At 53.2% G+C, this 26,498-nt stretch overlaps 4 protein-coding genes across 12 annotated transcripts; 3 read left to right on the forward strand and 1 right to left on the reverse strand.

Annotated features, from left to right (window-relative positions):
• Nucleotides 1-21: 21 nt before the first annotated feature.
• S100A1 (S100 calcium binding protein A1) lies at nucleotides 22-4,574 on the reverse strand. 6 transcript variants are annotated; one of them, XM_036922217.2, is made up of 5 exons: nucleotides 4,279-4,418; nucleotides 3,621-3,690; nucleotides 2,264-2,333; nucleotides 1,451-1,603; nucleotides 22-333 (listed from the first exon to the last, which is right to left on the reverse strand). In XM_036922217.2, exons 4-5 carry the CDS (start codon nucleotides 1,589-1,591, stop codon nucleotides 190-192), a joined length of 285 nt encoding a protein of 94 aa, XP_036778112.1. In that variant the 5' UTR covers nucleotides 1,592-1,603; nucleotides 2,264-2,333; nucleotides 3,621-3,690; nucleotides 4,279-4,418; the 3' UTR covers nucleotides 22-189. The 6 variants fall into 6 exon arrangements, with proteins under 6 accessions (XP_036778112.1, XP_036778111.1, XP_036778110.1 ...); XM_036922216.2 differs by having other exon boundaries at nucleotides 2,264-2,336; XM_036922215.2 differs by lacking the exons at nucleotides 2,264-2,333; nucleotides 4,279-4,418 and adding an exon at nucleotides 4,535-4,574.
• Nucleotides 4,304-11,308, forward strand: S100A13 (S100 calcium binding protein A13). Of its 2 annotated transcripts, XM_036922207.2 has the most exons (3): nucleotides 4,445-4,579; nucleotides 5,501-5,692; nucleotides 11,071-11,308. In XM_036922207.2, the coding sequence occupies exons 2-3, from the start codon at nucleotides 5,540-5,542 to the stop codon at nucleotides 11,212-11,214; spliced, it is 297 nt and encodes a 98-aa protein (XP_036778102.1). In that variant the 5' UTR covers nucleotides 4,445-4,579; nucleotides 5,501-5,539; the 3' UTR covers nucleotides 11,215-11,308. The 2 variants fall into 2 exon arrangements, with proteins under 2 accessions (XP_057351146.1, XP_036778102.1); XM_057495163.1 differs by lacking the exon at nucleotides 5,501-5,692 and having other exon boundaries at nucleotides 4,304-4,579.
• Nucleotides 11,309-13,729: 2,421 nt separating this feature from the next.
• Nucleotides 13,730-15,851, forward strand: S100A14 (S100 calcium binding protein A14). The gene is made up of 4 exons (XM_036922203.2): nucleotides 13,730-13,787; nucleotides 14,179-14,290; nucleotides 14,713-14,859; nucleotides 15,069-15,851. Exons 2-4 carry the CDS (start codon nucleotides 14,261-14,263, stop codon nucleotides 15,204-15,206), a joined length of 315 nt encoding a protein of 104 aa, XP_036778098.1. The 5' UTR covers nucleotides 13,730-13,787; nucleotides 14,179-14,260; the 3' UTR covers nucleotides 15,207-15,851.
• A 1,019-nt stretch (nucleotides 15,852-16,870) lies between these two features.
• On the forward strand, nucleotides 16,871-22,860 carry S100A16 (S100 calcium binding protein A16). 3 transcript variants are annotated; one of them, XM_036922210.2, is made up of 3 exons: nucleotides 16,871-17,101; nucleotides 21,623-21,800; nucleotides 22,075-22,860. In XM_036922210.2, exons 2-3 carry the CDS (start codon nucleotides 21,648-21,650, stop codon nucleotides 22,231-22,233), a joined length of 312 nt encoding a protein of 103 aa, XP_036778105.1. In that variant the 5' UTR covers nucleotides 16,871-17,101; nucleotides 21,623-21,647; the 3' UTR covers nucleotides 22,234-22,860. The 3 variants fall into 3 exon arrangements, with proteins under 3 accessions (XP_036778105.1, XP_036778107.1, XP_036778108.1); XM_036922212.2 differs by lacking the exon at nucleotides 16,871-17,101 and adding an exon at nucleotides 17,926-18,077; XM_036922213.2 differs by lacking the exon at nucleotides 16,871-17,101 and adding an exon at nucleotides 20,832-20,971.
• The last annotated feature ends 3,638 nt before the right edge of the window (nucleotides 22,861-26,498 follow it).

Genomic DNA, 26,498 nt, shown 5'->3' on the forward strand with positions numbered 1-26,498 from the left:
CCAAAGGAGACAGACCGTGGCTGGCGAGAGGTGAGCCTTTAATGAAAGATGAATTGCAGGCCTGGCCCTTCACTCTTGTGCCCCTGAAGGAGGGTGGGCAAAAGTGGGAGTGTGGGGAGGGAAAAATGGGGTGAAGGGGCAGGTATGGGAGGGTGGAGGGGCAAGGCACTGCTGCCTGGAGTTGTCTGCTCAGCTGTTTTCCCAGAAGAAGTTGTTACAGGCCACTGTGAGGGCAGCCACGAGCACCACGTACTCCTGGAAGTCCACCTCCCCATCTCCGTTCTCATCTAGCTCCTTCATCACCTTGTCTACAGCATCCGCATCCTTCTGGGCCTGTGGAGAGTGGGGATGGGGAGGTGGGTGTATAGGGATACGAACAGCACTGGAGCAAAGGGAGCAAGGGGGGGTCTTTGGGGAGGAGGCAGAGATGAGCAAGGAGGACTACATCTAACTGCCGGACTCTTCTGCTGCCCTCCTCAAAATTAACAAACACTTGTGGCCTCCTGCCACCTACCAAGAAGCTCCCTAACATGGCAGAGTAGTGATAACAGCATCATTTATCATGTTGAGAACCCACAGGCAACAGGCACTACACTAGGAGCTTCACAAGTATTGTCTAATTCTCACACAAGAAGTTAAGAGTTGGGTTTCGTTATTACCATCGTAGAAAAGAAACAAACTCATAGTCAGTGGTTTAAACATGCCAGAAGGCGGCACATAGCTAGAAAGTGGCAGGGCCAGAATTTGAACTCGGGTCTAACAACCTCAAAGCTGGTGCACTTTCTACTGGTGTCTCTTTTACTATTGGCCCCTATTAGCATTTGCAGCCTACTTCTCTTCATCCCTCACTCTGGTTAAAACTGCGGAGCATGCTGCATATTCTTCCTCCTGTACTTTTGTTCATACTGATACCCCGATAATTCTCCAGTGGAAATCCTTGGCTCAAGTGCCACTTCTTTGGAGAAGCCATCCCACTTCAGTCCAGTTAATATTCTCCCATAACTCTTTCTGGCACTTTGGTTAAGGCTCTGTTTGTGTCTTGAGTGGCTGGCCCAAGGCTTCATGGCATGGGTGGTAGTTGGGGGTTCACTGCCTCTGAGCTTCCTGTGAGCAAACCTGGGGCCTCTTTCAGTCCTTCACCTCTGTTCTCTCCTGAGCATATCACTCCCTGGTGTTCATGGTTTACTTTCACATGTCAGTCTTTCCCTTGTAGATTCGGAGCCCTGTTACTGACTCATCTACATGGGGCCTAGGGTAAACAGCTCATCAGTCAGTTGGCATTTTGACTTAAACCAGGAGTAGGGGAGCCTGGAAAAACCCAGGAGAGAAGCCTGAGAGAGGAAGGAGGTGGTTGGGTTGAGCTGGAGTGGGGTGGGGAGATGGCAGGGAAGCACCCATTCTGTTCCCCCACCCCTCGCCCACTCTATTCTGTCCGCCACTCTGTGCTCACCTCCAGGAAGCCGGAGAGCTCCGTCTGCAGCAGCTCTTTCAGCTCCTTCTTGCTCAGCTTGTACTTGTCCCCCTCCTTGCCCGAGTGTGTGTGGAACACATTGATGAGAGTCTCCATCGCTGCCTCCAGCTCCGAACCCATCGCTCAGCTCACCTACCCACCCCCCACCATGGAAATGAGCTGGGGACCATGCTGAGGGCATCTAGAGTCAGGGTGAGGGGAGCCCTCAGGCCTGGCCCTGGTCCCATAGCTCAAACACCCTTGAGATCAGAGTCCCACGGCAGTTTACCTTTCCCAGAGATTTTATGATGTGGAGGGACCCAAACAGTCCTAACTCCAGACCTTTTCTCTGGTTCCCTCAGTCCACGCCCCAGCCAGAAGTAGTCAGGGGTTGGGGCAGGGAGATAGAGCAGCTGGAGCTGGCCTGGCTCTCGAGGCCTGTAGTGGCCCCTGGCTGCCTGGGCAGACGCTGAGGAGGGTGGGGCAGGCAGGTGGGGGTGGTTACAGGATGGGCCTGGCTTTCTCTGGCTCTATTTTTATCCTGGACCTTGCCTGCCAGCAGAGCCAGGCTTTGCTGTTGAGGGTGGTGGGCTGGGCTCCTCTGCAGCCTTCACTCTGCTGCCGCCCCTGAGCAAGGGGTCAGCCTGATGGAGAGGGTGGCAGCCTGGGTGACTGGCCCAAGGCTTCATGTGTGTGTGTGTGTGTGTGTGTGTGTGTGTGTCACGGGGGGGGGGTTCCACTGCCTCTGAGCTTCTTGTCAATAGACTGGGGTCCTCTTTTGGGCCTGCAACTCTGTTTTCTCCACCATGTCACCTTGGCTTCCCTGCGTGTGCCTGGGTTCCTCTGGGTTGGTTCCTTGAACTTCTCTGCAGAATCAGGCCTTCTACTGGTGGGAAGGGAGAGGAAAGTCAGCCCTTTCCCTGGAGCCAGGGCTCCCAGGATGGGGAGAGGAGACCTGTGGGGCCTCGTCCCTGCTGCCCACTCTCATCCCCAGGCCCACCTGGTCAATGTGAGGACAGTGGCAGCAGGGAGAATGGGGCTGCTGTGTGATATGTTGGGGAGATAAAGGGCTGAGTGCTTGACGTCTTTTGAATTCAAGGGACTGGAGAGGAGAAAAATGGAGGAGGTCTGTTGAGGTGAGGAGACTGCTAAGCTAGGAGCCTCCCTTGGCCTGGGGGCGGAGGGGGCGCAGTCAGCCCCTACACAGCCTCAGGGGGCAGCTCAGGTGTCTCAGATCAGGTCTCCACCCTTCCCCCAGGCCTGAGGGGCTGGACAATGGGCCCTGATCAGATGACATCCCAGCTCTTCAGTGGGGCCCTTGTGAGTGTCACCTGAACTCCGGACTTGAGGAGCAGTTGTCATAGAGACATGGGAGAGATGGAACCCAAGCCGGGGCTGATGGAGGGGGTAAGGGTGCAGGTGAGGGGGGTGCTGGTGGCTCAGTTATTGGCCCCATCCAGGGGGCGCACCTAGAGGTTGCCTGGAGCCCTTGAGCAGCCCGGGATGTTATGTAGGGACCATTCTGAGAGGAGCTTGGCTGGGAGGTGGCAGTCGGGAAAGCAAAGGGAAAAATCGGGAATGGAGTCGGGAAGTTTGAGCCCAGAAAGAGGAGGAGGAGAAAGGAGAGGTCGGGAAGAGAGAGTTGGAGTGCGTGCAGCGCCCTGCCACCCTCTTCCTCCTCTCACATAGACCATGCTCTGCCACCCCATACTTTCTGAGACCTTGGCATTTGGCAAGCCTGGGTGGGGGTGGCAGAGAGACCGGCCGGAGCGGGAGAGCGGCTGTTCCGTCTGCTAGCTCATCTTCACTCCCCGGGAAGCTTGGCCAGAGCTGGGTCCCTGCCGGCCCCTGGGAGACTGAAGGACCCGCGGGAAGGCACCTGAGGGCTCTGCGGTGGGAGGGCCCGGGCTCCTGGAAGCCCAGTGGCTGGGCTCCCGCTGGTGTCTGCACTCACTGAGCTCCCAGGTCTCCCTCCAGCGTTCGCTTGCCTCCCCTCACTGCTTTCCAAACCCTGTCTCCCCCAAATTCCCAAGTGCTGTCACCCGAACTCCTCCCCGACCCTCAGTGCACCACAGTGCCTTGTCCCCAGATTCTTGGCATCCTGCTGAGGTCCCCTTTCCCCCAAGCTGGCCAGGGCAGGGACCTAGTGCAGATGGGGCAGGATACTCACCCTCAGCTGGGCCTGAGGTGGGGAGCAGGTTCTGAACAGACAGGCGAGGCTGCAAATGTGGCTCCGGGAGCTGTGTGGGGAGACCTGTCTTCAGTCGTCCTTCCCCCGCTGACCCCCCTCCCCACCGGCTCCACCCCTTCACAGTGGGGCAAGGGGCCAGGAGTGGACAGAGGCGCCCTCTGTCTCTTGGGCTGCAACAGGCCACCCTGTGTCCTCCTCCCCACTGCTGGGCCTCAACAGGCAAGGCCCCGAGGGAAGGGAGGTGGGAAGGGGCTTGGAAGGGACACTGAGAGGCCTCCCCGAACCTCCAGCAGTATTACTGACTGTGGCTGCTAAGCCAGGAAGGGGAGGATCCCATTGAGGGGGTCATACCTATCAGTCGTTTAACTTTGGGGGTCCCTGAGGGGTCTCAGTCTGCCATTCCACTAAGGGATTTCAACCCAGGGCCTCCTCTACAGGAACCTCAGCCTGGATCCGCCTCTGGGGTTTCAGGCTGGGATCCCCTGAGGGGGTCTTGGGCCACAGGGTCCTTTGCACATCTCATTCTGAGAGGCTGGCTGTGGTGTTTCTTAGACGGGCCTTCGGTGCTGACCCCCCTCGGCTGGTTTCTTGAATCTGCAGCCCCTACCATCCCTGCTGCTACCCGCCCAACATTCACCTTCCTGATTAGATGCGGGGGTGCGATGGGGCTGCGTAGGGGGAGGGTTAGCAGCTCCAGGCAGGTCCGCACGCCCCCGCGGTGGGGGCGCGCGCGGGCCGGGTTGGGGGTCGGGGTTCCGGGCCGACCGCTGGGGAAGGGGCGGGGCGGGGGTGGAGGCGTGAAGCTGGCGGCTCCTCTCCCGAAGCCACTGCGGAAACTGGACGCCTCCGGGCTTGGGAGGGGCTCTTTCCTCCCTCCCGGGGCGCCTATAAACCTCGGCGCTGGGCTGCGGCTCGCTGCGCGCCGTCTCCCTCCCCCGGTGAGTCGTAGCGCCTCGGGCCTTTTCCCTCCCCGGGCTCCTGGTCCTGCGCCAGGAGCCAGTTCTGCCCGGGATGCAGGAAGAGGTTTTGAGAGATGCGGCGGTGGTCCTGGCGGAGGGGAGGGAGTGGGCGGGAAACGGAGGATGGGCGGGCAGAGCCCCTTCCCCCCGCTGTCCCTCCCCTCCCGGGGCTGTGAGAGCCGGTGCCAGCCCCTTCCTGGGCGCGCCAGTCAGCGGGCGTCCCATCCACGACCCTGCGGCCTGGAGAGGGGCGGGAGGGGCTCTGGGGCCCTGGGCTCAGCACTCAGCCCAGCTGCCCCCGAGGGGCGGGACGAGTGGGGCGACAGAGAGGCTGGATCTGTCTAGACGGAGCCAGCCCTGGCCGCAGCCGGGCGTCTGCCAGGCCCTGGGCTTCTCCGCCGGGGACAGCCGCCAGCTTGTGTGTGTGTGTGTGTGGTGGGGGGCGGGCTGCCTGCCGGCGGGGAGAGACCTAGGGCCCCACACAAACAAGCTTTGGAGACAAACAGCCTCATGACCCCTTGAGGCTGGGTGAGATGCCAAAAAGGGCCCTTGGGACTGAGCCACACGCAGACCACAAGACGGCGAACTCTAAAGAAGGACACTCAGATTGAAAGCCTCTGCTGAGACAGAGGGGCCTCCAAACCGAGAGACCACCACAGAGGGGTTCCTAAGGCACAGATACTTCAGAAGGACCCCCAAACTGTGAGACCTAGAAAAGAAGGGGTTTCTGGAAGAGAACCCCTCTCCCCCCACCTAGGCTGAGGTAGTTGCCTGGGCCCTGCCCCAAACCCCATCCCTGTCTCCTCCCTCCATAATGCCTCCTCCAGGCTGCGGGCAATGCCAGGGCAGGGGCACTCTGGCCGATCCCGATTCTCCTTTCTCTCCTTCCCCCTCCTGCAGTCAGCCGCGTGAGGGCTTGGCTCCAGCCCCAGGGTCCTAATGGCAGCTGAGCCACTGACTGAGCTGGAGGCGGCCATCGAGACAGTGGTCACCACCTTCTTCACCTTTACAGGGCGGGAGGGCCGGAAGGGCACCCTCAGCATCAATGAGTTTAAGGAATTGGTCACTCAGCAGTTGCCTCACCTGCTCAAGGTAGGTGGGAGTCTCTGGCCCTGAGATTTTGGGATGGCAGTGGCAGTGGGACACTATGTGAGGCCATCTTGCTGGGCACAGTAAGGTAACCACAGGTGTGTTGTGGGGAAGGGTGTGGGTGACAACATGTGTAAATAGCTCTGGGTGTTCTCTCCTGGTATGTCTAACTAGGTAACACTGTGTGAGTGTAACTGTGTTGCTGGGCTTTGTGCTTCCATCAGACGATGCTGTAGAGTTCTTGCGTCTGCCCCGTGCCTCTCTGGTCTCATTTCGCCAACACAGGACTGGACCCAGAGCTAACTTCCTTCCAGGAGATTCATAGCCCATTAGAGCTAGAAGGAGGCCAAGAGAAAGCACCTTCCAAACTCCTACTTTCACATATCTGGAAACTGAGGCCCAGTTGTGGGAGGGGGTTTGTCAAAAATGAAAACATGGCCAAATTCGTGGAGTCATAGAATGCCAGTGTAGCAGGGCCCCTAAGTGATCTATGACTACTTCCTATCTCCTGCAGGAATCCCCTCAGATGCGCCTGGCTAGGTCATTCCTTTGCTTCTACTCACAGGAAGGAGCCAGGATTTGAATTTCATCTACTCTGGATTGGTACATCACCCGAGGCTGTTAACAGTTTCTTTTATATCCTTTCTGAAAATTCACAGGCACTTAAAAGTGTGTGACTATGGGTTTAAAAAACCACACACACGAAGGAGTCTGAAACTCATAGTCTGTCACCTGCAAAATCCCTTCCATCCATAAACTTCTCAGGCTTTTCCCTCCTTCTTCTTAGGAAATTTCAGACTCTCCCCTGAAGGTGTGGCGTTCTCTGAGCCTTGTTGAACAGTGACTGGTTTTTCTTTCAAATCCAACTCCCTCTGGGCCTGGAAATGCAGGAAGTGACCTCTTAGCTTTCCCTCCCTGCCTCCAGATCTCAGTTCTCTTTTTCCTAAGATGCCCAGCTCCTTGGAAGAGCATATACCACCTGCCACCCTTCCTACCGCATTCCTTTTAGTCCTGGGTTACTGTGCTTTTTCCCATCACTTCTACTGTCATTATCCCGAGTGTCCACATGGACAACTCATTCAACATCCAGAACTTTTAATTGCTTAAACTCGTCACTTCCAAAGATTTGGTCCTCCTGCCTTTCAGCATCCTATCCCTCTGCATCCTTCCGATCGGGTTGCTGAAATAATGCACCACCTGCAAAATCTCAATTTCAGGCCTCCTTTGCCTACCACCTGCCATTTCTGCTCTGTGCCTCCATCAGGGGTCTCCACGCCAGTGTTTCCTTGACTCCACTGGGGCCTTTGGTCACGTTTGCACCTCCCTTCATCGCACCTTGGGTCCTCATTTCCCTTCTTACTCAGCTGGGTGCTAAGGCTCAGCGTTATAATCGCGCCCTCAACTCCCTTGATTCTGTTTCTCTGTCCTAGTCGTTTGGCAAAATTCCAGCCCGGGTTAAATCCAGCATTTCACCTCCATTCACTTGCTGGTTAGTCCACCATTCTGCATCAGCCCTTGTATAGCTGAATCTGGCTGGAGAAAAAGGCACCGCTACATTGACTTGTCTCACTGCAGATGTATCACCACAAACCCCGCAGGGACCGCTTGCTAATCTTACTACATTTCCCTGGTTGATTCATTTACCGGCTCTTTCAGATGATAATTTCACAAGTTTCCCTATCTCCTCAAACTCCAGTCCTTCTTTCCACATTCTCCCTCTCACTGAGAAATTTTCTGACCACATAAGAGCAATCAGGAAACTTCTCTGTGCTCCCCCCTCCCTGCAGTCTACCAAGAATCAGGACATACCCTGCCGGCCCTCCTTCCCCTGTGTCCTGCCTCTGCTCAGAAGCCAGCAGCCCCTCCACCGGTGCCTTGGATCCCATTCCTGTTCACCTACTCCAAGTCAGTACTCTTTCATTTCTTCCCCTTCTCTCTTGCATCATCAAAATTTTCCTCTCCACTAGATTGTTCTGATAGGTTTTCAAATATGCTGTAATATTTCCCATTTAAAAAAAGAAAAAAGAAAACCTCCCTAGACAGTGTAACTCACTCCAGCTATGCCTTATATCTCTGTCCCACTTTACAACAAAACACCTCAAAAGCAACAAGTTATTTATACTGTCTCCACTTAATCTTCTCCTGGTACAGAATGCTCATCCCTGATATTTGCTAAGGTTGTTCCACACTGAACTCAGATTTCTGTTCAAATGGCAAATTGGCAAATCCTCAGCGAGGCATTCCTTCACCGCTGGATGTTAAGATCACCTCTCTCTTGTGCTCTCTGCCTTTACACCACTTTATTTTCTTTCAGAATACATCCATCACAATTTATCTCCATGAGGTACTTATCTGTTACCAAGAATGTGAGTCCCTTGGGGAAAGGAATCTGCTGGCTGTTTTATCTCCAGCATTTAGAGCCGTGTCTGACTCTTAGTAGGTGCTCAATAAAACATTGAATGAGTGAGTGAAATTGTAAAGAAGCAAAAAAAAGTTACAATTGCTGAGTGAATGAATGAATAAATGCATCCTACCTACTGTTCCACAAACAGCTTTTAAAAATGTAACAATGCACATAGGATATTTTCCCATTTAAAAAATGGTTCACTGTATTCCATTATATAGTTAACACTCATTTATGTATCCGATCTTCTATTGATGGACGTTTATCTTTGTGTCCATTATTTCCTCTTTGCAAACATCCTTGTTTATATATTTTTACATACTTAAGGGAAAATATCTACATAGGGTAAATGTCTGGCAGTAGAAATACTGGGTCAGAAGGCATGTTTGTTCTTCATTTTTATAGCTATTAATTTATCTCCCAAGGTTGTACCAGTTTCATGGCCACCAGCAAACAGTTTATATGAACGTCTGTTTCCCATGTCCTTGGCCAAACTGCGTCTTGATCAGGCTTTTATTTTTTGCCAATCTAACATGTGAAAATGGTAATGTTCCAATTTACACTTCTTTAATTCTGAGTGAAATGAACATTAAAAAATTTTTTTGGATGGAGATGTTTATTGCTTTTTCTGTGAACAGCTTTTTGTCAAAGAGTTTTCTTTCTCATGGCTTGATATAGCTCTTCGTAAAATAAAGAAGTGTGCCCTTTGACTATTATGTGTTGCAATATTTTCCCCTAATTTGTTTTTGACTTTGTTTTTGGCAGTTTTTGCTGTACAGAATATAAAGCATATTTATGTAGTGAAATCTACCAAACTTTTCCTGAATGACCTCTGTGTTTTATGCCATGGTTAGAAAGGTCTTCTTCAATTTGACCTGGTAAAAAAAAAACTCAGACTGTGTTTTATTATGAAAAATTTCCTACTGATGTGAAATACCATCTTTATTATTTATTCATTTTCCATGTGTATTTTGGGTCTCTTTATTCTATTTCGTTCATCTGTTTATTATTTACTGAACAAAAATCTTGTTTAGTTACTGTAGTTTTATAATATGTTTTAATAACCTAAAGGGTTGGTTTTCTCTCATTCTTATTTTTCAGAATTTTATTGGTTGATCTGATCTCACAGTTTATTTTTCAAGAAGAATGTTGGTAATATTTAATCATGTTACAAATAATTCTGTAGATATTTTAATTGGGTTCATATAAGATTATATTTTAGGGAAAATTGACATCTTTACACTGTTTAATCTATCTATCAAAAAGATGTTTTTCTGTTTATTCACATATTCTGTTATATCCCTCAGTTTTTCTTCACAAAAGCTTAAGAGATTTTTTACTTTTATGCCTAAGTGCTTTATTTTATTTTTTACTGTTTTAAATGGGATCTTACATTTTCTAACTGGTTAAGTTTCATATACCTAAAAGATACTATTTATTGTGTCTTAATATTGTAACCAGGCACATCATTTCTAACAGTTTTTTTGTGGGGGAAGAAATACGGAGTACTAGGTAAGGGCATAAACTCTGAATCAGATAATCTAGGTTCTAGCTTGTCATCCTGATTAATTTTTAATCTTCCTGAGCCTTAATTTCTCACCTGTGAAATTGACTCATAATAATAGTGCCTTCTTTGTTGTACTGGTCTTGCATTTATTCAGTCAATATTAACTGAGCACCTATGTTCTGTCCTGACACTTTTGTAAGATTTGGGTTCCAAGCATCTGCCATGTGCCAGACATTCTCCCGGGCACTGGGATTACAGTGTAAACAAGAGGGACAAGGTCCCTGTGCTCAGGGAGCCTTTCATTGTAGCAGATGATGAGGATTAAATGAGATGAAGTGTGTATTGTGTTTAACACTGTGCTTGAAACAGTCAGCACTATTAAGTGCTTCCCCTTGTTGAAATGGTAGCCATAATCGCCCTTGGTTTTTTTTAGGTTTACCCATTATATAATTGCTAATATAATAAGAGGTGAATTTGCCTCTTCTAATACCTATACCTTTTATTTCTTCCTCTTGACTAATTACATGTTTTCCCCTTTCCCATATGGTGTTACACTGGGCATCTTTGCCTTCCACTGGCAACACTTACAGTATTTCATAATTAAACATGATTATGGCTTTTTAAAAAGTCTTGTTTAGCTCCTCTATGAATTAGCTTTGTGCCATCTCTAAATCTGGCAAGTCTTCTCTGCCCTCATCCAAATGTTGACTCAAATGTTGAGCACTGAGCTCTTCCTGAAGCATCCTTCCCTTGTCTGACATCGGTCCATTGTTCAACAGTCAACTTTTTGATTGTGATTTTCTATCTGGCAAAAATCCTTTGATCATGATGGTCCAGCTTACAGTATCCTTTGATTTCACAGGTCTGTGGGAGACATTGTCAAGGCCCCCTAGAAAACCAGACACTGTGTCTCTGCCGTTAGCCTCATCAACCACACTGATGGTCCAGCTGGAAAAATGAGAAGGCCTTAGGGTCATGCAAATGAGCAGCTGAGTGCTGTGAACTTCTCCAGTTTTCTGCGGAGTAGGGTGGCTTGAGACAGCTCTGAGGATGGTCAGAATAGGTCCATTTCTGCAAGGGTTTTGAGTTCCTTGGGCAAATCCTCGGGCTGGTACAGTGGTGTGCCAGAGCCTGCCATACCTGACGGCAAAGCCCGTTGTGTGCATCTGTTCCCGGCTCTGTGTTCAGTGACCTCACATTGTGGTTCATAACTGACCACTGTGGGAGTATTTACACCATGGCAAACGCTGCAAATCAGGTCCCCCACCCTCCTCTGCTGCTGCAGTTGGAGTTGGGCATCACCTCGTCCGACAGCAGGGCAGTGCTGTCTCTGGGCCCAGCCTCAACCTTGTAGGTGCGGGCAGGTCCTAGTGCCCTCATGGAGGGGAGTGGTGCCGGACAATTCTTCCTTTTCTTCCTGCTGCAGGAACCCTTGTTTCTAACCCCCACTTCCCGTTGGTGTCTCCTCAGGATGTGGGCTCCTTAGACGAGAAGATGAAGAGCTTGGATGTGAATCAGGACTCAGAGCTGAAGTTCACTGAGTACTGGAGACTGATCGGGGAGCTGGCCAAGGAGCTCAGGAAGGAGAAGGCCCTGGAGATCCGGAAGAAGTAGAGCAGGCTGGCTGGCAAGGGGGCGGGTAGGGCCGGGCCGGTCTGGGCCATGCGGAACCCCACTCACCCTAAATAAAGCCTTCTTGAAAAACAAACGTTTCTTATTTCCACCCCACACCAATTCCTTCTCTTAGGAAGGAATTAGGGGGTAAGAAAGCTCTGCCCAGACCTGAGGGTGGATCCCAGACCAGGAATGTTATTCGTCTTTCAAATATTCTGCAGCATCTAGCACCAAATCTTGCCCAGGGTAGGTGCTCAGTAAATAAATGGTTGATGAATAAATATACGAAAGGTGTACAGATGTCTGGGGCAGGCAAGGTGGCTCATGTCCCATCAGGTGCCTCTGGGGGCTCAGGGACATGGTCTTGGCTGCCGCCTTTCTTATTTCTGGTGTTAATCTGTCACTGGATGACAGTGATGGCAGTGAACACGTGCTGAGGGCTTGCTGTGTGCCGAGGCACGGCGCCAAGCATTTTGTTATACTATCTTAGTTAATTAGCACAGCCCCTCAGGTAGGTACTATTTTAAAATCCTGTATTAAAGATGAGGAAACAGATTTTAGAGAGAGGTTTAGTCACAAAGACCAGAGTAGGTGGAACTGGGTTGAAATTGCCGAGCCTCTGATGAGCTGCTCTGGGTGGGCCCTTGGGATCGCTGGAGCCTCCCTCTCCTCCCTCCCTCCACAGCAGGGACGACAGACGAAAGGAGTCTGGTACCTGTGGGGTGCTCGAGCAGGGTGGCGAGAGGGTGGCTGGTGCTTCAGGAAGCAGAGACTCGCGGCGCCCACCACCAGGGGGAGCAGTGGCTGCTGCCTTCCGGCTGCTGTCACTGCCCTACTGACAGGTGTCCATTCAGACAGCTATTGGCCCAGGGTGCACACGAGGCCCAGACGGATCATCTGGCAGCTAACGACCTCTCCGAACTGGTGGGGCTGCCTGCTCCTCCCTCCCTGAGAGTCCCATGCCTTCCCTAACCCAGCAACCGTACAGCACACCCCTCCCCGCTCCAGTCCAGGATCAGGGATGCCATCCTGCAGGTCCAGGGACTCAGCACAACCCAAGAGGCCCTTCTGCCCTGGGGAGGAAGGAGGAGGGCAGGGAGTCTGTGGGTCAGGCTAAGGACGGTGTCAAGGAACATTTAGGTGATAGCAGCTGCCCACCACACACCACGAACGAGCCCTAGATTGAGACCTCCCACCTAGGTGGAAGAGACCCCAGACTGAGAGACCCCAGAGGGTCCCCCAAGCTGGGACATTTGGCAGAGACATTCCAGAGGGGATCCCACCTGGGGCACCCCCACAGTGAGACACTCTAGGAGAGACCCCTGGACTGATACTCCTCAGAAGAACCCCAGGTTCCGGCCCATCTGGAGAAGCCCTCAGACTGACAGACCCGCAGCGGGGTCCCCAGGCTGAGACCTCCCAGAGGGACTTTCAGTGAGACACTCTTGGAAGGGCCCCTCCATTGAGACACAAATGCCCCTGTTGAAACCAAAAGTACAGAGGCGCCCTAGAAGGACCAGGGAGGGGCAATGGGAGGTTTGCTCTGATTTCTGAGTTTATGAAAGGAGCCCAGGAGCTCTGGCTGTGGGCCCCACACGTCCTCCACCTGACCCGCACCGACTCCCTGCGCTCCTTCCTTCCTCCTGCCCCGGAGGGAGGGCCACTTGGGCTGTGCTGAGTCCCTGGATCTGCGGGACGTCCGTCTTAGGCCCTGGACTGGGGGTGGGGGGAGGTTGCTGTACAGCTGCTGAGTTAGGGAAGGCGTGGGATTCTGAGGGAGGGAGGGAGGGAAGGAGGGAGGAGCAGGCAGCCCGACCAGTTTGGAGAGGTCCTTAGCTGCCAGATAACCCATCTGGGCCTGTGCGCTGGCTGAGGGGCGCTGAAAGGAAGTCAGGACGCACTCAGTCTGTCCCCTCTCCCAGGCTGCCCTTCTCTGGGTCCTTGCTCCTGACCTGAGTCCTCATTCAACCCTCTGCCATCAGGACTGGAGCAGGCTGGGGTCTGGGATCTGGCAGGCGTGAGTGTCGCCAAATTGGTCCTGGTGGGAGGAGTGTGTGTGTCCCTGTAAGCATGCGTGGGTGTGCCACATCAGAGTGCAGAGAGGCCCTGGGGACTCCTCTCAGCCCCTGTGTCCCTCATTCCCTTTGTGCCACAAGCCCTGCCCTGGTCAGCCTCTGCTGCTCCTTCTTTCCTGGTTATTGACTCAGTTCCTCTGCCCCACAATTCCTCCAGGCCGAGGCTTGACCCACAGTGTTTGCAAGCCCTCCCTCTCTGCCTTCCCAAACTCTCCTCCCCTCCTATTTGCCTGGACGCTGCCAGCTGGTCTGGGGCCAGGGGCATCCCAGCCCCAGCCCTCCACTGTTCCCTCTTCACAGCAGGGGTAGAGCGGACCCTTTGGAGCTCGGCCGGCTGTGGAGGGTGGGGCCCACTCCTCTGGCTCTGCCGGGTGCTGCAATAGCAGGGGTGGCGTAGGGATGAGGCCCTGCCCCCTGCCTCCCCTCCCTTCCCCCAGGTATAAGAGCTGAGCTCAGGTGCGCTGACTCTTCCTGTCCTGTGTCAGTGGCTGCCAGCAGGTAAGGGGACCCAGGGCTTTTCACCCAAGTGGGCTGCCCCCTGTCCAGAGGGCACACTTAACCTATCCTAATCTAGTCTACCAGGGGAATGGCTGGGGGACAAGATCCTGGAAGCCGGTGTGTCTGTGTCTGGAACAGGGGTGGGTGGGGGGGTGGAGGAGGTGGGAGGAATGAGGCTAAGGTAAGGCCCAAGGGATTCCCTCTAAGTGGATTTGCCTGGGGGCTGTGACCTTAGTTCCTAGAGCCTGGGCAGGGCTGGGACCTTGTGGAGTTCTGCACGGGAACTCTGACCCCCTGGGTGAGACACAGAGTATCTGGGATGCAGCCAAAGGCGGCAGTTGAGAGAGAAATGCTATGCCCTCCCCTCCCCTTGTGCTCTCCACTCCTCCAGGCAGATCATGAGCCATCAGCTCCTCTGGGGCAGGCTGTAGGACAACACAGCTCTCACCAAGGGACCAGGCGCACCGGGCACCATGGGACAGTGTCGGTCAGCCAATGCTGAGGTGGGCCCATTCGTTCCTGGCCTTTCTGCTCCCACACTCCTCCACGCTGAGGATCTATGTCCCCATCGACTTCTGCCCCTCACGGCCTTGCTCTGCACTCCAGACCCTGCCTATGAAACACAAATCCCCTCTGGGTGCCCACACAAGCTGATGCAGAGGAGCCCTCCCAGGGAGAGGATGGCTGGGCTGCTTGCTGGGACCTGCCCTGCCTGGGGGCTGGTGGGGAGGCAGCCTTGCTCAGTCTGTGGCTCCGGGTAGAGGCCAGTGGGGGCAACAGGGGCTGGTGCTGGCCTCTGGAGGTGGTGGGATTCCATGTGCTTCTAGCTGTCTGCTGCCCTGCGGGGCATTGCCTGCCCCAGGGGAAGCAGGGTGTGGTAGGGTGGGTGGGGCCTCCCTGACGTGGGGTTGTCCCCTGCCCTCAGGATGCCCAGGAATTCAGTGACGTGGAGAGGGCCATTGAGACCCTCATCAAGAACTTCCATCAGTACTCGGTGGAGGGTGGGAAGGAGACGCTGACCCCCTCGGAGCTACAGGACCTGGTCACCCAGCAGCTGCCCCACCTTATGCCGGTACTGAGGGAGTGGACAGTGCCCCAGACTGTACCCTGACTTCCAAGCAAGTGCTCCAGGACCCCACTCACACTCCCACGGCCCCTGGCACTTGTAACCCCCAGCCCCTTCCCCTTGTGGTGCCAGGCTCTGCTTCCTGCCCCTGGGCAGGGTGGGGTGAGAAGACTGGGAGGTGCTGCCTTGCTGAGATGTGTCTTCCCTTCCCTCAGAGCAACTGTGTGCTGGAAGAGAAAATTGCCAGCTTGGGCAGCTGTAACGACTCTAAACTGGAGTTTGGGAGTTTCTGGGAACTAATCGGAGAAGCAGCCAAGAGTGTGACGCTGGAGAGCCCCGTCCCGGGGAGCTGAGAACCTTCCCCTGGAATTCCTGGGGGGATGTTGGGGAATGGGGACCTTAGAGACTGTGGCCTGGAAATAAAACTCCCCTTTGCACCACCACCACATGATTCCCTAGTCCACACCTGCCTCACCTCTACAAAGTTCAGGTTCTTAGTGGCCCTTCCCCAGTGTCTGTGCAGTTCATTCCTGGAGCTCCACGGAGCTAATGTGTCCAGGAATCCCCACCAGGGGCGGGGCTAGGGGTGGGCTGGGGCCAGGGATGGATGTGGAGGGGTGGTGGCGGATGTAAGGGCCAAGTCATTGGTAGCAGGGGAAGGGCAGAGAGGAGCTGGGCTGTGGGAAATGATTTGAGGGAGGGGGTGGGGAATAGGCTGGATATTTGGTACTTAAATGGGTCTCTAAGAACCTATGCCTGCTAATCTCCCCAACCCACACTGTGGCTGTCTGTCCAGTCCTGAGCCTTCCTGCCTCCAGCTCTGCCTACCCTCCTCCCAGGACTGTATCCCTGGGCTAGGGTAGGGGAGAGAGGGCAGGCTTGGGGGAGGTGAAGGAGGGTGTGATTTTGGGAGTGAGAGGAGCAGCTGGGTGCTTGGGCATTAACAGAATGACGGTTGTTTTGTATTATTTGATTAATAAAAAATGGAAAATGTGAAAGATGTTGTCTTGACTGGATACCACCCTGCCTTCCCCTTGTTCATGGGTGAGGGGGATGGGGGTGAATGGCAAAGTCATTGGGTGGCATGGAACAAGGGCTTTGGTGGGTGGCAATGGAAGTGAATGGGGGCTCACTTTCCCCATGGACTTGCGGTGAGGATGGTACCAGGCCCAAAGGTGGGAGATCTGGGTCCCTCTGAGGGACAGGCTCCTCCCAGCCAGTGGGCTGACCCTGTGACAGGAGAGGAGGGCACGTGTACACACCTCGGGAAAAGGCTACGACCCCAGGTATGCTGGAGCGTAGCTGATCAGTAGCAGGGGACAGTGAGGCTAAGAAACGGGGCGACCAATCTGGGTTTAAATCCCAGCTCTGCCAGTTATCCTTGGAATTTTGAGCATGCTCACTGAGTATGCATTTCTTTATCTGTAAAGTGAGAATATTAATAGGATTAATATCACAGGCTTGTTAGGAGAATAAGCGGCAGTAGCAGAGAGCTTGATGTCAGTGAGTGCCCAATGAGCTGAAGTCAGGACTGCCCAGTGGGTGAATGGGTCCCCTCCGGTTTCAGACATTGCTGGGGGCTATCAAACGAGCCAGTTTATTTGCATACCTTGGGGAAGTGGTGGAGGGGTGTTTCCAGAGGAATTCTCTGCTGCCCCTGAGGTCCTAGGAATGGGTGTCTGGAGAGTTCCTGGTGGGCTGAACTGGAGATGGGAGACAAGGGGCCAGACTCTGGTCCCCAGTATTTGCCGTGTGCCTTGAGCCCGCAGAAATCAGGCATTAGGCCTGAAATCCCAGTAGCCAGGAAGCTTTTTGGCCAGCCTAGAATGCTAACTGAGCCTGTCTGTCGGTGGCCCCTGAAACTGGGCTCCCAGTGACCCAGGTGAGAGAGGCAGGTGACAGTCCCCTGCCTTTCTCCACCTTGTAGGTTCTGCTCGGGCCGGCGGGGCTAGGAGGGTGGGCTTTGGGGAGTGCGAGCTTCTGCCACTCCCTCTGGGGAGGGGGTGGAGGGGTGTTAAAAAAGGTGTGTATCTCTTTAACAAGGGCCCAGCCCCAGGGCCAAGTCTAGAGGGAGGCCGGTTGCTACCTCCCCACCGAGCCAGCTCAGCCAGGCAGGGCTGGGAGGGAGTGGGGACAGATTCTGGGAGTGCAGCGGGGAGGAGTCCTGGCCGGCGAGCGGGAGCTGCTGGGCAGTGCCAGAGCGCAGGTCCTAGAGCCCTGCTGGAGAGGAGGAGGATCAAGGAGGCAGGTGAGCACCCCAAGCCTGTCCTGGGCGGTCTGGGGCTGCCGGCGAGGCCCTGCAGGCTTGGGAGGCCCCGAGAAGGAGCACTGGAGGCGGCCTGGGGTGGGGGGCCTGCCAGAGACTGGGTCGAAGGTTTCATTAATTGTTAACTTTCCCAAAAGGTCAGTTTGAGAGTGGAGAGTTCTGGTGGGGATGGGGTCTGAAGAGGCCTTCAGAGGAGTGGACAGGGTGGCGAGACCCCCTCCTCAGCCCAGCAGCTGACTGGGCTCCTCTCCAGGGGCTGGGCCACCAGGCAGTCTTGGGGACTTTGCCCGCAGCTGCTCCGCGCCTCACCTAACAGAAGGGCAAACGCATGTTGGTGGGGGTTGGGGGCTGGCCAGAGCCTGGGTTTAGGCCTCACTGGGCTCTGGGAGCAGCATCCTGGAGAGGTGCTGGGGTCCAGGAGGAGCCAGGAAGGACCCAGGGCGCCTGAGAGCCCAAGGAGAGGAGGCAGGCTTCTCCCCACCTCAGGCAGGTCCCTGGATGCAGGCGCCATTGTGCTCCGGGCACTGTTCCTTGGGGTGATAATGGGATCTGGGAGAAACCTGGGTGAGGCCCAGGGAGCCTGGAGCTCTGGGAGAGGGGCCGGAAGCTCGGCAGCTTCTTCTCCACCTTGGGATCCAGGCAGGTTCTGGCTTGACTGGCTTTGCTTGGTTGGAGCCGCCTGTGCCCTAGGAGCAGTCCCTGCCCAGCCCTGGGGGTGGGGGTGAGGGCAGGGGTGCTGAGGGCAGGCGTGCTGGGAGAGGGGACAAGTGGGTGCTGGCAAGTAGGATTCAACTTTCCCTGCGACGGAAGGAGCTCTCCGGGCATCCGTGAGGCCAGGTGCCGCTGTGTGTGTGTGTATGTGTCCGGATGTCCACAATTATTCTTCCAACTTCACTTGTCTGGAAAAAGTCTCAGAGAAGCAGGCTTCTTTCTCCAGCTGCATGACCTGAAAATACGAGTGAGTGGACGCCAGTGGTCACCCAGGCAGAGGGGATCCGGGGTGGCAGAATTCCTTGCTCTGTGTGTACATACGTGTGAATTAGGTGCGGTGAGTCCTACTAGCGTGGGGAGGGGCAAGGCAGGGGCATTTGTGCGCGAGATTAGCTTCTGGAACTGGGGTCGGGGCAGGAGAGGGAGCCGGGAAGGGAGCAGGGAAGGGTCTTGCTGAGGCTGGAGAATTAATGCGAATCAGTCTTGCAAATAGACGGAGGCACCAGCGCAGTTCAGACTGCACCCTCCCTGTAGCTGAAGGCAGCCGGAGCAAATGAGTGAATTAAGAAGGAAATGATTGAATGGGTGAGCGAAGCAATGAATGAATGAATGAGAGAGAGAGCAAATAAATGAGCCACCGAATAAGCAAGTGAATGGTGAATGAGTGAATTTGAGGTAGGTGGAAGGACCCAGAGAATACTCAGTGTAGGCCTGAGAGCTGGCTAGGCTCTAGGAGGGATAGAAGTTCAAGACATATACCCAACGCCTGGAAACCATTTAAAACCCAAGAGGTGTGTGGAGGTGGGAAGAGGAGGTGAATTTGGAAGGCGTGGTGGATGTTCAGACCTCCAGATTGAAGGGGATTGGGGAGTGGAAGGGGGGTGGGGCAGGTGGTCTGGAGGCACTTGGAGAGGTGGGACCACAAGCTGGGCGTGGGAGGGTGGGGCTGGAGCGGCTGGGACCCAGGGGCTTGGTGTTGTAGCCGTGTACGCTTTTGGAGGAGTCAGCAAGCTGGGCTGAGGTGGGTGGGGGACTATTGGTCGCTCAGCGATCAATCAGCCAAGGAGAAGACAATGCGAACCGGGGGAGGGCTGGGGCTCCAGGTGCAAGGGCCCTTTGGAGGACAGGTGGTCCCCCCATTCCCAGTTTTCTGGAAGACTCCAATGTACATGACTACCTGTCACCAACTTTTAGGCTGGGATCTCCCCGCTCCCTGCCCAGCCTTCCCAGGAAGGGGCCAATGGGACAGCATGCCGCTCCCCGCCCCAGCCCCGGGCCTGAGGATCCCTCCTGGGCCTGGGCCTGGTCGGCGGGAGCGCAGGGCGGGCAGCAGCGGCAGGTGGCTGTGAGATGGGAGTGGTGGCAGAGCCTGTCTCCTGGCCCCCGGGGGAAGGCGTGGAAGATAGTCCGCTCTGACATCCCCCTCCAGAACAAGCTTCAGAAAGGCCCTCCCCGGATGGCTATCTCCAGCATTGCCCATTTGACTAGAAGAGGGTGGGCGGTGGCGATTGGGAGGCCTGGGAGCTGCTGAAGCTACCCCCTGACAGCGGTGGCTGGTTGTCGCCTGGGCGCTCACCTGTGTCTGGCCTGCTTGGCTGCGGGAGGCCAGGTAGGGGCGGGGCCGAGGTGTTGAGGAAGGGCAGGAGGAGGCTCCTGGGGATAGAGAGACAAGACTCCCTGAGGGCAGGTGCTGGGAGGGGGAGGGGGTCGGGGGCAGGGGCACCCCCAAAACCCATTTCCTTCCCTTTCTCTCATGGACTGTCTCACAGGATTCCTTACTTGGGGAACAAGGTCTGGGATGGTTAAGGGTGGGGTTTCTCTAACTCTTCCCACTCCCAAAGCTTCATCAGGAGTAGTTTGGCACAATCTTTGCTGAAGAGGGTACAGCTTTTAGAATCCCCAGGAATGCTGGTCATGGCCCCGGGCCACTCCCCACCCGGGGGCAGCAGGGAAGATAGTTCACAGTCTGAAATTCTTCTCCCACCCCGCTCATCGTGAATGTGAGCGTATTTAAGAAGGTTTTCCAAAAGTATAAACACTGAACCACACAGTTGCACACTTAATAAATAAAGAATATGGAAAAACACTAAAGAGTATGGAAGAAATGGTTTTCTGCAGTCCTGGTTCCATACTTCAACCTCCTGGCCACAGACCAGCGGTGGTCAGGCAGGAGGCAGGGGAGGGAAGGCAGGTTCCTGGGCAGAGATGCCCCAAGCTGTCCCCCCATCCCTCTCAACCCTCCTCCCTTCCCGCATCCTGGCCTGGTCCTTCTAGGTTTCATCCTTCCTTCAGAAAATCTTCATAAAAGAAAACCTCAGAAGGGTGGGCAGGAGCTTTGTATACCTGGTATCAAGGCTGGAAGGAGGTGGACTATTTACAGAGCATCCCTTGAGCAAGATACTGGGCCAGGCAACGTGGGCGAGGGGAGATTCAGAGACTAAAAGCGGGGAGCTAGTGTTAGCTAGGATTTTAGAAAATGGTCCCAAAGTTTACAAGTTTTACTGTTTGGTTGAGAAAACACATTGGCTGCATGCAAGAAACACTATCCTTGCCTCAAGGAATGTCCGGTGTCTGGGGAGACAAAATCCAGGAAGAGACTGTGGCCACACCAGTTAGTGGGTCCCAGCGAGTGCCAGGGGAGGAGGGTGTGGAGGGCAGGGGTCAGGGCAGGCTTCCTGTAGGAGGCAGGGCAGGTTTGGGCAGGCTTCAGCTATGTGCAGAGGGCAGGACAATGGGCATGGAGGAGGGACAGCAGTGAGGGAGATTAGAAAGCAGGTGGCTGGGCAGAGGCCGCGGTGAGGCCTGGCCAAGCAGACCTCTCTTCCAAATCGGATGCCTATGCCCAGATGGGGGCTGTGCCCTCCTTCCCTCGACTGTACCCAGTGGGCAGGGTTGCTGCAGCTCATTCCTGGGTTTGGGGGCGGGAGGGGAGGCTCCTGTGCCCGGGTTCACTTGGGGGGGCTCTGGGCATGGGCGGCGACTCCGAAGAGTAGATCCGCCTGCTCCCCTCATATCCTGTTACTGGGAAGGCTGTATCCGCTTGGAATGTGAGTGCCTTTGTCCTGGGGAGAGGGGGTGCTGTGAATGGCCTTGGCGGCTCCGTCTGCAGCTGGGACAGAGCGGGGCCTGGCTCCTCCTTAGGTAATGGGGTCCTTGGGTGCTGCTGAATATTTTGGGGTGGGTATGAGGGGGGACAGGCTAGCCAGGTGTGGGGTCTGACTTGATGGATCAGGACGTTGTCCTTTTTCAGAGAGGGGCAGCCATGCCCCAAGACCCAGGGCTCACCGTCCTAGTGCCCGGCTGAAGGGCCGGGGAGGGCCCAGGACGCTGCCTCCTGCTTTGTTGCCTGGGTCTGGGGTCTCAGCCAGTCCTGGAGGTGAGGGACGATGGCTTCCGTGCCCCCAGCCCCTTTGGCCCATTCTAGCAGTTCTCTCGCTGCGTGTGGCCTGAGGCCAGGGCCCTGGGTGGGCCAGGTGTGGAGAGGCAGAGGGATGGGCACCTGCCTCCTCCTCCTCGCCTTCCCACGGAGCCTGCTGCCCTGCTGGGGCTCTGACAAGCCTGGCGCCTGGGGCTGGGGAGGGGCCTGGAGAACCTGCTGGGGCGGTTGGGCTGGGGAGCACCGGGATTAGAGGAGCCACATAGTCCTCGTTCCAGGCCCACCCCCACAGCCCCCTTTCCCTGCCTTCTCCTTGGGACCAGCCAGCCTGGGGGCCTCAGGGCCCAGGGTGGGCCCAGGGGAGGAGGACAAGGGCAGGGAGGTTTGGCCTCATCTCCCCTCCCCGTGGTGTCCAGGCCCCGAGAGGAGTGAGGTGGTGAGATGGCGGACTGCTACACGGAGCTGGAGAAGGCGGTCGTGGTCCTGGTGGAAAACTTCTACAAATACGTGTCTAAGCACAGCCTGGTCAAGAACAAGATCAGCAAGAGCAGCTTCCGGAAGATGCTCCAGAAAGAGCTCAACCACATGCTGACGGTGAGGCTCCCCACCCAAGGGCCTCCCTCCCCGCAGCCCCCAAAGCCCTTGTCCTCTCAGGGTGTCCTTTCCCGCCCGCTGCGGCCTCGGTCCTCTCGGAGTTACCCCCAGAACCAGGGACTCAGCCCCGCCCAGGCCTCGGTCCTCTCAGGGCCACCAAGCCTGAGCCAGCCCAGGGCTCTGCATTTTCAAGGACAGCAGATCCTAGGTCTCTAAGAAGGGTCCTTCTGGGGGGCTGCCCCCCTCAGCACAGCTGACCCCTGATTCCTCTCAGGACACGGGTAACCGGAAGGCTGCTGACAAGCTCATTCAGAACCTGGATGCCAACCACGATGGGCGCATCAGCTTCGACGAGTACTGGACCTTGATAGGGGGCATCACCAGCCCCATTGCCAACCTTATCCGCCAACAGGAGCAGCAGAGCAGCAGCTAGAGGACCCCTCCCACCGTCCCTGCTTGGCCCCGCCCCAATGCCCAGCTCCAGATGTCTTCCCAGGCCCCCTCTTCAGCCTCCTCTGTCCACCCAGGCCCGTCTGCACATCTCCCCCTAGACCCTCTCCTGTGACGCTTGCCGAGCAGGAGAAGGGGTAGGCTCAGGGCCCCTTTGTGAGTGTCTCAGTCTGGGGGTGCCTCTCTGAGGGTCTCAGTCCCTGGAGCCAGCAGGCCCTGGGGGCCCCTCAGTGAGATCTCAGTGCTGTTTGGGGACCCCAACGGTTTTCCCACCTGCTCAGTCCATCAAACCTTCCAATGTCTGATGTTCCTGCGTGATTCCAGATCTGTCCTGACCTCTGGAGGCCACCTTGCTGCTTGAGTTCACCCTGCTCATGGCCCCAGGAGCAGAGACCTCTCCCCGTTCCCTCAGCCCCTCTGCTGGGTAGAGAAGACTTGCAGGGGCTCCCCTCCAGCTGCCTCTGGGTCTGGGAACCACTAAGCAGGATGGAGCCACCCCCCTCCTGCTCAGGCCCCTGAAATGATAATAAAGGCTGGATTCTGAGTTTGTATCCCCTTCCCCCAATCCCTTTGTGATGCTCATTAAAACCTTTCCAGTCCTTGGAAGCTCCTCCTGCCTTGGGTGATCTTTGCCCTGGGCCCTGAGGTAAGGGGGAACCTTACTGAGAAACCCCAGGGAGGGAGCAAGAGGTCCAAACTCCTGGATCCCAGCAGATGTGTCAACCCTGGGCCAGCAGCAGCAGGCCACGTGTCCATCCCTGGTCCCTCCTAGGCCAGACTCAGATTCACTCAGCTTCCAGGCACACACGGTGTCCCACTGCGTCCTCACTGCAATCCTGTAAGAGAGGGGCCGTGACTGTCAGTCTTGAGTCATGAGGAGCAGTTAAGATCCTGAGTCCTCATCAACAGATCATTCTAATATTGTGGGGTGGCAAAGTAGGGTTGCTGGAAACGAGGGGGTGGAAGGTCAGAGGTGACCTGGGAGGGGAAAAGGAAATGTCAAATTGCAGTTGCCAGAGGGAACAATACCTGCTTCTCTGTTTCCCTCCCTGTTCTTTCCCTGAGAGAGCCCCTGCCCTGGAGAGACAACACTTGCCCCATGAGAAGGCAGAGAACCAGCAGGAAGTCCTGCAGGGCTCACGACTGGTTTCAACCTGGGGCAGGTACCCCAAGGTTTAAGATTTTTGAGAAGATGCACAGCACAGACGGTTTTATTGGAATTCATTTACAGCTCCTCACCCTTCTAGAGCTGATCTGCCTCAGACAGGCCTGCAGCCAAGCAGCTTGCTGGTATCCTTTCCCACCTCCCTTCATAGTAATCCACCCCCTACCCAGGTAAAAATGGAAGGCGTGGCCTTTACCTGTCTTGGGGTTCCTATGCTGCCTTAACTGAATGGTGAAGAACTAAGGGACATTTTTGCGGGGAAGGTTTATGTATATATACTTTATTATGGTAAAAACAACAAATGTATCCTCTTCATAAATTTTAAGTGTTTGTTACAGTAGTGTTAGTTATATGCCCTTTGTTGCACAGTAGAACTCTAGAACTTTTGCATTTTTGCATGACTGAAACTCTTTACCTTTCAAACAACAGCCCCCCCATTTCCCCCTCCCCTCAGCCCCTGCCAGCTAACATTCTACTTTCTATGAGTTTAATTACTTATTTAACTTTATCTGTAAATGGAATCATGCAATATTTGTCTTTTTGTGATTGGCTTTTATCACTTAGGATATAGGTTCATCCAGGTTATTGCATATGATTTTCTTTTTAAAGGCTGCACAATATTCCATTGCACGTATATTCCACATTTTCTCTATCATTCATCAGTTCATGGACATTTAGGTTGCTTCTACATCTTGGCAATGCTGCAGTGAACATGGGTGTGCTAATATCTCTTCAAGATCCTGTTTTCAATTCTTTTGGGGATATACCCAGAAGTGGGATTGCTGGGTCATATGGTAGTTCTATTTAAAAATTTTTGAGGAACCACCATACTGTTTTCCATAGCAGCTACACCATTTTACACTGCCACCAACAGTGCACAAGGGTCCCAGTTTCTCCACATTCTTGCCAACACTCTTTATTGTCTGTTTTTTGATAGTGGCCATCCTAATGAGTGTGAGATGACATCTCATAATTTTGATTTTCATTTCCCTGATGATTAGTGATATTGTCATTGCTTTGTATACTAGTTGATCATTGAATATCTGTTTTGGAGAAATATCTATTCAAATTCTTTGCCCATTTTTAAACTGGGTTATTTGTGTGTTGTTGTTGTTGTTGTTGTTGTTGTTGAATTGTAGGAGTTCTTTATATATTCTCTATATTAATCCCTCATCTGATATATGTTTTGCAAATATTTTCTCCCAGTCCTTAGGTTGCCTTTTCTCTTTGTCGATTGTTTCCTTTGCTCCACAGAAGTTTTTATGTTTGAAGTAGTTCCATTTGTCTATTTTTGCTTTTGTTACCCGCTTGTGGTATCATATCCAAGAGATCATTGCCATTACAATGTCATGAAGATTTCCTCCTATGTTCTCTTCTATGTTTTATAGTTTCAGGTCTTATGTTTAGGTTTCTAATCCATTTTGAATTAATTTTTGTATACAATATAAGGTAAGGGTCCAATTTCATTCTTGTGCATGTGGATATCCAGCTTTCCCAGCACCATTTGTTGAAGAGACTATCTTTTACCCATTGTCTACTCCTGGCACCCTGTTGAAAACCATTTGACCATGTGTGTGAAGGTTTATTTCTGGGCCCCTCATTGTGTTCCTTTGGGCTATATGTCTGTCTTTATGATAATGCCACACTGTTTTGATTACTGTAGCTTTATAATATGTTTTGAATCTAGGAAGTGTGTGCCTCCAGCTTTGTTATTTTTTCTTTATAGTTTTGACTAGCTGGGGTCCTTTGAGATGCCATATGATTTTTAGGAGAGTTTTTCTATTTCTGCAAAAAATGCCATTGGGATTTTGGTAAGGATTGTATTTAATCTGTAGATCACTTTGGGTAGTATGGATATTTTAACAATATTAAGTCTTTCAATTCATGAACATAGGATATCTTTCCATTTATTTGTGTCTTTTTTAATTCCTTTCAGCAATGTTTTGTAGTTTCAGTGTAGAAATATTCTCCTCTTTGGTTAAGTTTATTCTTAAGCATTTTATTCTTTTTGATCTACTACAAATGGGGTTGTTTTCTTACTTTCTGTTTTTCTTTAGATTTCAAGAATGAATAGGAGTGCACTATGCTGTTAAACTTTAACAAAAATTCTCAACAATCCATGCTTAAATAAAAAATATGGAAAGGCAAGTTTATATCAGAGATTTTACTTTCAGGATAAACAGAGGAGTTCAGCATATATTTCACTCAGGCAGGGATGCTTCCTTCCATAGACTCTCCCTTGTGCAATTGGTATTCCGTCCCAGACTTCTGTCCTTTGAGATGTCAGGTCTCATGTTCCTCATCAGAGGATGCTACTTGCTGTTGCTTTGCAGTGTGGTCAGACCTGCAGCATGATCTAGACGGTTAGTGAGTACTGTGTTAATAGTCCCTTTGTGGTTGCCAAAATACTGTTGGTCAATCCAATCCAGGGAGATCTCCCTGCGTGTAGGTGAGACCTCAAACTGTGGGAGGTTCTTGACTGATGGAGAAAGAATTCATGAGCAGGTCAAGAAGGTACAAGCAAAGAGTAATTTAATAAAACAAAGTACATACTCAAGAAGGGAGTCTGGGCGTGCTCCAGAGGTGTGCAGCCTAAATGGAGTTGTTTTCTTGATTTCGTTTCAGATTGTTTGTGAGTATATAGAAACACAGCAGATTTTTTAGTGTTAATTTTGTATCCTGCAACTTTGCTGAATTTGTTTATTAGTTCAAATAGTTCCTTTGTGGAATCTTTAGGATTTTGTACATATAAGATCATGTCCTCTGGGAATAGAGATAATTGCTTCTTCCTTTCTCATTCGGATGTCTTTTATTTCTCTTCACAGATTAATTGCTCTGGCTATGACTTCCAATACTTCCAATACTATGTTGAATAGAAGTGGTGAGAGTATGTTCTTCTCTTGTTCCTGATCTTAGAGGAAAAGCTCTCAGTTTTTCACTGTTGGGTATGATGTTAGCTGTAGGTTTTCCATATATGACCTTTATTATATTGAGGTAGTTACCATCTGTTCCTAGTTCTTTGAGTGTTTTTATCATGAAAAGGTGTTGAATTTTGTCAAAAGTTTTTTCTGTATCAGTTTATA

Source organism: Manis pentadactyla, chromosome 19 (assembly GCF_030020395.1).
Source record: "Manis pentadactyla isolate mManPen7 chromosome 19, mManPen7.hap1, whole genome shotgun sequence".
In the NCBI taxonomy this organism is placed as follows: domain Eukaryota; kingdom Metazoa; phylum Chordata; class Mammalia; order Pholidota; family Manidae; genus Manis; species Manis pentadactyla.

Coding starts and splice junctions, on each gene's coding strand:
- S100A1 (XM_036922215.2), bottom strand. CDS start 1,591: ATGGGTTCGGAGCTGGAGGCAGCGATGGAGACTCTCATCAATGTGTTC. Junction 334..1,450: donor AGCTCTCCGGCTTCCTGGAG/GTGAGCACAGAG, acceptor CACTCTCCACAG/GCCCAGAAGGATGCGGATGC.
- S100A14 (XM_036922203.2), top strand. CDS start 14,261: ATGGGACAGTGTCGGTCAGCCAATGCTGAG. Junction 14,291..14,712: donor GTCGGTCAGCCAATGCTGAG/GTGGGCCCATTC, acceptor CCCTGCCCTCAG/GATGCCCAGGAATTCAGTGA. Junction 14,860..15,068: donor AGCTGCCCCACCTTATGCCG/GTACTGAGGGAG, acceptor CCCTTCCCTCAG/AGCAACTGTGTGCTGGAAGA.
- S100A13 (XM_057495163.1), top strand. CDS start 4,304: ATGGGGCTGCGTAGGGGGAGGGTTAGCAGCTCCAGGCAGGTCCGCACG. Junction 4,580..11,070: donor CGCGCCGTCTCCCTCCCCCG/GTGAGTCGTAGC, acceptor GTGTCTCCTCAG/GATGTGGGCTCCTTAGACGA.
- S100A16 (XM_036922210.2), top strand. CDS start 21,648: ATGGCGGACTGCTACACGGAGCTGGAGAAGGCGGTCGTGGTCCTGGTG. Junction 21,801..22,074: donor AGCTCAACCACATGCTGACG/GTGAGGCTCCCC, acceptor GATTCCTCTCAG/GACACGGGTAACCGGAAGGC.